The 8,071-nt window shown below is 44.6% G+C and overlaps 2 protein-coding genes across 2 annotated transcripts; one reads left to right on the top strand and one right to left on the bottom strand.

Moving 5' to 3' along the window:
* Positions 1-1,066: 1,066 nt before the first annotated feature.
* Positions 1,067-4,469, bottom strand: LOC115627545 (TBC domain-containing protein kinase-like protein). The gene is made up of 6 exons (XM_030523260.1): positions 3,962-4,469; positions 2,534-3,898; positions 2,227-2,433; positions 1,888-2,159; positions 1,403-1,699; positions 1,067-1,327 (listed from the first exon to the last, which is right to left on the bottom strand). Exons 1-6 carry the CDS (start codon positions 4,212-4,214, stop codon positions 1,223-1,225), a joined length of 2,499 nt encoding a protein of 832 aa, XP_030379120.1. The 5' UTR covers positions 4,215-4,469; the 3' UTR covers positions 1,067-1,222.
* A 406-nt stretch (positions 4,470-4,875) lies between these two features.
* Positions 4,876-8,020, top strand: LOC115627457 (heparan-alpha-glucosaminide N-acetyltransferase). The gene is made up of 6 exons (XM_030523127.1): positions 4,876-5,321; positions 5,389-5,534; positions 6,087-6,205; positions 6,274-6,448; positions 6,505-7,166; positions 7,396-8,020. The coding sequence occupies exons 1-6, from the start codon at positions 5,172-5,174 to the stop codon at positions 7,875-7,877; spliced, it is 1,734 nt and encodes a 577-aa protein (XP_030378987.1). The 5' UTR covers positions 4,876-5,171; the 3' UTR covers positions 7,878-8,020.
* Positions 8,021-8,071: the final 51 nt, after the last annotated feature.

Genomic DNA, 8,071 nt, shown 5'->3' on the forward strand with positions numbered 1-8,071 from the left:
CATAATAAATAAATAATACATACATAAATATGTACATTTTTTTTGCATGTGCAACAACTAATAAGTCTGTGTAATGCATAATGTCAAGAAATCGTATCGTTGTAGAAAACACATACCTATATATACATACATATACATATAATTAAACGACTCTATACGTTTAGCTAAAACCGACTAGACTATATACTACGTGGGTATATAAGTGAAAGTAAAACCAAACATATGCATATACAATATACCTATACACATAAACAAATATATCATTGTAATAATTTGTAATGTTTATTAGTAGAATAAATAACCTAGTGCATATATATACCTACAACTAAATGAAGTAAAAGTGAAAGACACAACAACAACAACAAAATGGAAACGAATTCATTAAAGTGAACTGGAAAAAAGTCAACTGTTTTAATGTGGAATTGGGTGGGAAAACAGAAATCTTCCATTTAAGCCCTGATTCTATTTCCAAAATCGATCAAAATTGCAATTTTGTGCTATAGCGTTTTATAATCTGCTTTTGAAACCAGAATGTTTTGTTTCACCAACTTTCAACTTTTTTGTTTAAACCGAAATTAATGTTTATAATATTATTAGGAGCTGAGTGAAAAATAATTCAGAACATAACTGCCCAGAATTTTCTTTTCTTTTTTGTTTCCACTCTATGTCAAAAGCTTATTTTTCGTTTTATTTTATAGATATTAATATAGGTATTATTTTGAATTTCAATTTGGAAAAGTTCATTCAACAGCCCAATAGACACTGCCTTGATTTATGATTATTATTGGCTTGATCTTAATGTATTTGTTTATTGAAATTTGGAAAACATTCTGAACCGTTTTTGGAAAACTCTCACCGGTCAAGGCTTGAAAAATATATTTTATTAAAGTATATATATTATATTAATATAGAATATAGATTATATTAAGAATGTATGGATGGGGATTACTTAGGCCAGTTAGGTCTTTAGTCGACAGTTTCTCAAAAGTTACCTAGGAAGAGAATAATTATTCAAATATTCGTATCAATATAGGGTGCCGAATGGAACACAGTTTACAAATTTCTTGCTTTTTATTATTACAAAACAGTTTTATATACATTTACAATATATAATATAATATACTTTGGGGAATTATGCTTAGGGGGGAGTAATACGAAGCAGGGAGAATTAACAGTGTATGTATGTATATATGCATGAGAGGTAAGATGCCGGTCGCCTGCCTCATGTGGAGATGAGAATATTTGGCTCGATGGAGTGCAGCACGTTGAAGCCCTTGTGTAAAATGCAAGTGCGAAGTATGCCACAAGCCACCAGAAACTGAGAGAACTGCAATGGAAAGAATGGAGGGATTGAGTGGATTAATGGATTGGCAATGGGCCACAATCAACGATAAGGACTCACCTCAACGGCATGCTGATGTATGTTGCTGACACAAACGACGACGCGTCCACGCAGCTGCATCTCTAGTTGGGGCACATTGAGCGCGTCCAGACGCTGTTCGCCGAGCAGCACCGTGGCAAAGGGTATGTTGATGCTGTGCGGCACTTGTACGCGAGCGAATTCCACAACGCTCCGCAGATCGATGAGCGCCAACTCGCCGGGCGCATGCTGCACCAAATGCAGGACATCCTTGGCGCTTATCCGTGGGCATTGCTCTGCCAATAAATGCTTTAGTTCGACATCATCGATGCCTATATCCTGTGTTGAGACGCAAATGAATTAGCTAAAACTATTCAGACCATACTTGAAATATATCTACAACAAGACTGATTATTGTTATTATTTATAATTTAGGGGTGTTCTTACGAAAGGAAAATAAGAAACTATATGGTCTCTTTTTATCTATTCGTATAAAATTGGTACCATCTAGATCTACAAGTACGCACCAGAGTCTGTGGGGGCTGTTGTCGCAGGGCGTGCTTGCGATGCGTTATGCTCTTAGGCGTGGACTCATACATCTTTTGGGACTCGATCACACAAGTCTCCATCACAATGTCGGGCAGGTCGGAGAAAAGAAGAATGCACTCGTTAAAGCCGGATGTGAGGAGCGTGCTCTTCAGCTGCTTCAGAATGGCGATTCCAATGAAGAGCGGGTAGGAGCTGTCGCCAAGCATGAGCTTATCCCACAGATGCAATATCTTATGTAGCGGAAAGACATCTGCAAATAGACAGAGCGTCAGCTTACCAAGTGGCCCCAAGTATCTGCTTTAGGTTCCAATACGCACGCGAGAACATGGTCAGAAACCAGGGTATTGCAAACAATTCGGGTATGAAATTAATGCTTGCCAAATGCTGGGCCAGCAGCGGCTCATGGAATGCGGTCAGTTGAGAGAATTTGCTCAGGTATTCCCGTATAATGGCCGAGTTGTCCTGCAGGAAGAACCACTGCAGATATTTCGGAATAAATTTGAAAAGACTGAGGAAGGCCAATTCTGAAATAAACACAACATAATAATAAAATATATGAGCAACATTAAGGCTTCGTCCCGTTTCCGATGCATTCAATTAAAATTAAAAACCGACTCGACTCACCCTCATTGTTAAAGTTCAAGTACAGAAATGGTGCCGTCAGGGAGTCCAATCCCTGCCAATACACATACTGGGGATGGGCAGTCACCCAGGCCTTGAGCAGACGCTTCAACTTGCGATGGCCGTCCGGCGAGGATAGTAGCTCGTCATACTGATGGCAGCGCGGTATGTCGACCTCGATTTGTCGGTCCGTGGATGTGGCTGTGAATTTGTCAATCTTGGCATAGCTAGAATTGGGAATCACCTCGAGCAGGGCAGCCCAGACGGGACCGCGCAACAGTGGCGGAATGTCTACGGCCGCCTCCCTCTGCAGAAGCTCGGCAGTATGAGGGTAGCCCTGCAGTAGGCGCGCGAACAGGCGAACCCGATGAAACTGGTATTCAATATCTCGTTCCCGTATCACTAGCGGCAGCTGCTGCATCTCTCCGGCAAACTCATAGGGGAAGCGGGGTGAGTGTATCAACGGAAAGTAGACAGAGGCGGGCAGTCGGCGCAGGCGTTGCACCAGCGTATTTAATTTCAGCGGCACAATGCGATCATCCATTAGATAGGATTGACTGCGCTTGGGACCTGCGCTGCTGCCATTTAGACGGACCACCTGCGGCAGAGCCAAAATGGGTGCCTCACTGCGTATGAGACCCTCCTTCTTGAGCTCCGCCTGCACATCGCCGCCGGCCAGCTGCCACAGATGGTAGATCTGCGAGAGCGGGCAGCGCAGGAGAAGCGGCAACGGGGCTGCGTCCACTGTGCCGTTTGATGGTGCTCGGAGCTCCTCACGCTGTGGATCAAAGCATGGGTACGCCAGCAGCTCGCTGGGTAAGGGACGCTGCGACAGCGGCACGCTCAGACAACGCTCCAGCAAAGCACGTACATCCACATCCAGCTGCTGGTATAGATTGTAGCAATCGTGCTCGCGGGCAATCCTCTCCAGCACATTGTTGCTGCGTCCGAAGGCAAGAATCTTGCGTGCAATATTCGATAGTTTCAACTTGGGCCACAGTGTCGTCTGTAGCAGTAGCTCCAGCATCATCATAGCCAATGCCCAGACATCGCTTTTTATGTTGCCATTGGCGCCTAGGAGGCGCTCTGGCGCCATGTAACGGATGTTGCCAATCGGAAATGGCACATAGGCACCGCCCTTGGTCATGTGGTAGAGCCCGTAGTTAAAGAGCTTAACGTGATCCTGCTCCTGGATAAGTATATGCTTAGGCTCCAGGTTGTGAACGACAAGCTTGTGCGCATGCAGGACATTGATGCCGCAGGCAACTTGGTAGAAAATGCGTAAAATCTGTGTTTGACTCAATGAGGATCGTTTGGCATGCTCCTCCAGTGTGCAGCCTGAGTACTCGGACACAACAATGGTGCGTTCTAATCGAATATGGGATTAGTTGTTACTTCAAATTGGCAATTGATTGCTTCAAACGAACTCACCATGCTTGCCGCGAATCACGTCCAGATACTGACACAAATTCTCGTGCTCCAGCTCCCGCAAACGCTGTGCACGCCCCAAAATTGCTATCGAATTGGGCGTCAACGGTAGGCCGTTGCTCCCGCACACATCGCCCGGATGTAGTCTTGCAAAAAATGTGATGGCGCAGAGGCGTGTCTCGATTTTGGCAGGCTGTGCTGTTGCCGTGGCATTTGGGTTTGCATTTGATTTTGTATTTAGTGGAGCATTGGCCATTTGTTGCAGCGAATGTCCACAACAATATTTCAGCCGCTTTTTCTTCAAATTGCCAAGCACAGGCAGCAACAGCAACAATTATTCGCTCGCTCACTCAAACAAACACACGCACACAATCCGTGGCAAACAGAGACTAGAAGGTATGGCACTGCGCAGGTCCATTATTCGGATTCTCTTCGTATGACGTCAGAATATGGTTGGTGCATAGCAGGGAAATTAATATATGTCGCATTTTGAAGTATGCAAAGCATGTAACTGTTAAAGCAAGTAAAACAGTTGAATAATTAAGCAGTCGTTTTATTTGAAATTTCGTGAACTAATGGCGGTGCTGTCACTTCCTAACACAGTAGCAACCCTGCGTGATATCTGCGCAAACATCAAATATCAACAACAGTGGGAGGGACAAATCACGTACACCTAACTATTTCATACGTAACTTACGCTGAGTTTACTGCAAGAGTAATAAAGTTGCATTATTTAACGCCATACCTTCCCTCTTCATATCATGTATCGAACATCTGTTAGCAGTGCGCTTCCTAGCACTGCAGCGGCCTGCATTCGTATTGTGCAACACTGCCAGCTGCCGTTGCTCGTTCTTCGTTCGATTCGCTCGTTATCGCCTGCTGTTGTATTGTTGTTGCTTCATCTCTCGCCTTTATTGCGCACTCCAAATTGTTTTGTTATTATTATAAACTCGGCGGCAATTGTAATTTTTCACCACTCGCGAATCCAGCGCGCATTTCATATTTCGCTTGACTTGCGATCGCCTTTTATTATATTTTCCGTACAAAATTGCAAACACACATTGGCATGCAAAAACAGATAATTGAAACTCGCTCGCTTATTGACCCAGTAAACGTCGCGTCCGTTGTTTGTCTCGCATTTTTGTTTGTTTAACCATTTTCTGCCATATATGTATGTATGTATGCAGCGCATCGAATAGAATAATTGCTGCTCATGTCGCTGTCGCAGTTCGTGGAGTACACGGAGCCCCAATGGCGCGAACTGAACATGCGCGCCCTTCACGTGGATCAGGCCTATATGTATGTTAGCTCGAACTATTTAGCGCCCTCTTATCTCTACACCCTCTCGGATGAATGCTATTCGGTATGTGTAATGATTAAGACAACAGCATTTTAAAATAATTTCAAAATAAAACCAACACCTCTTTCAGTGCCCATATACGAGAGTGAAAGCTTTGCCAGCCGTTGAGGATCAGTCACTATCGTCGACAAATGAGCCGTTAACGCTCAGCACGGCATTTGCTTTAAATTTCAAAATCTATGCGGACGATCAGGGTCACTATGCCTACGACAATGTGTGAGTAGTTGTGGCCACCGTCCATTTATTGTTATACGCTTCACTGAAAAGTCTAAGGGTATATTACTTTTGCTGTGTTGGTTTGTAACGCCCAGAAGCCAGCATCGTAGATCACATGTTTAGATACATACATATGTATGTACGTATGTACATATATAATCATCAGCACACACGACAAGAGAATTCAAATCGTGATGTTCGTCTGTCTGTTTCAATCGCTTATCTTAACAACTAACGCGAGGCTTCTTTTTGACGGACACAGATAATAGTAAGTGGCGACCGAACATGCCAGATCACTATACCGTATATGTACATATGTAGTTGCGATAGAAACGATATGATTTAAGAATGTTATTTTGTACTAGAAACCTGTTTATTTATACAAATATTTGCTGTCATATTCGATGAATTGTATCAAAATTAGATACTGCGGGCCCAGTATATAGTTGGATGGAGGGGAAATGATAAAGGGTATAAAGATTCGGCGCAGACTAACACAACTTCAAAGCTCGTTATTGTTATGTTATTATGCCAATTACGATTTCACTTCAGCTCATCGTTGTGTACACTTCGCACAAAGCTGCAAGAGTTCGGCGTCTATAATCTCACGCTGCAGTTGAACGGCAGCTGTAACTTCGATGTGGACAAGGAGGGCGTGCCGATATACTACTGTAAGTACGCCCCCAAAATGAAAGAGTTTATGAGACTCACTTGACCACCTGCTGCTGTTTTTCCACAGCATTCCTCGGCGTGTGGCTGCTTGTTGCCGCTCTGCTGATCGTGTTGCGGCTTGGCTGGTGCGCCTGGCGTTGTGCCCGCTATGATGAGGCGGCGGCTGTTGCTGATAGCATCGGTGAAGCAGCAAGCAAGGCCACGCAGCGGAAACGCATGCGCAGCCTGGACACGTTTCGCGGGTAGGGATGCCATTAAAATATTAATCAACAACAGTGATTAATTTGCATGCCATTAGGTTGGCCATCGTGCTGATGATTTTTGTGAATAGCGGAGGGGGCGGCTATTGGTGGATTGAACACGCCACATGGAATGGCCTGCACGTTGCCGATCTCGTTTTCCCCTCATTTCTCTGGATCATGGGCGTCTGTGTGCCGCTCTCGGTACATTCCCAATTGGGCAGAGGCGTGAGCAAAGCACGCCTGTGCCTGCGCATTACCTGGCGTGCCTGTAAACTTTTTGCCATCGGCCTGTGCCTCAACTCAATCAATGGACCCCAGCTGGAGCAGCTGCGCATCATGGGTGTACTGCAGCGATTCGGCGTGGCATTCCTAATCAGTGGCATTCTCCACACCCTCTGCAGTCGACGCCAGCATATTGTGCCTCAGCGGGCCTGGCACCGTGCCATCTACGATGTGTGTCTCTTCAGTGGAGAGCTGGCTGTGCTCTTGGCCCTGATTGCTACATACTTGGGACTAACATTCGGACTGCCCGTGCCCGGCTGCCCTCTTGGGTATCTGGGCCCTGGCGGCAAGCACGACTTGGCTGCTTACCCAAACTGCATTGGTGGCGCCGCTGGCTATATTGATCGCCAAGTACTAGGGAACGCGCATATCTATCAGCATCCCACGGCCAAGCACGTATACGATTCATCGGCATTCGATCCAGAGGGCGTATTTGGTAAGCACTTATTGTAAATTCCAATTAAATAAGCCTTTCTATAGTGTCATGAATACGTCATTTTACATTTTTAAATATCTCTTTAGTTGCAAGTTTTGACTAATTTTAAGGACTCCATCAATTTTCCAGCTTCATTTTCAATTGGACTGTATTTTAGTCGACTAAATGCTATTATAGAATATAAATAGGAAACTGAATAATTATACTAATTGAAATTATTTTCTTTTAGGCTGTATTCTGTCCGTAGTTCAGGTGCTGTTTGGAGTCTTTGCAGGCGTTACATTGCTCATACATCCCACCTGGCAGGCACGAATCAAACGCTGGCTCATTTGCGCCGCCTTGCTGGGCATAATCGGTGGAGCACTGTGCGGGTTTTCGAAAGAGCATGGCATCATACCCGTCAACAAGAATCTCTGGTCAATCTCATTCGTATTTATCACCGTTGCCGTGGCCTACACATTATTGTCCTTCCTCTATTACGTGATCGATGTACGCCAGTGGTGGTCCGGCCATCCATTCACGGAGTCCGGCATGAATGCCATCATCATGTACGTGGGCCACACAATCATGCACAAAATGCTGCCCTGGCATTGGCGCATCGGGGCAATGAACACTCATTTTGTCCTGCTGCTGGAGTCGGTGTGGAACACACTTATCTGGATCGCAATAGCTCTGTATTTGGATTCACAGGAGTTCTATTATAGTCTGTAATCGATTTTCCCCCCTCCCCATATTGACTACAAAATTGTTAATTAATGTGTGCTCCATAGCTGCACAAGGCAAGCCAGTATTGAAAAGGTGTTTTATGTAATTCCCGTCTAGTTTGTCAATAAAGTGTGATTTTTATAGAGCAATCAATAGTCAGTGGAACGGAGTAGCCATTAAACATTGTATAGCATAGAGGC

Source organism: Scaptodrosophila lebanonensis, unplaced genomic scaffold (genome assembly GCF_003285725.1).
Source record: "Scaptodrosophila lebanonensis strain 11010-0011.00,11010-0021.00 unplaced genomic scaffold, SlebRS2 tig00000096-arrow-pilon, whole genome shotgun sequence".
Classification (NCBI taxonomy): domain Eukaryota; kingdom Metazoa; phylum Arthropoda; class Insecta; order Diptera; family Drosophilidae; genus Scaptodrosophila; species Scaptodrosophila lebanonensis.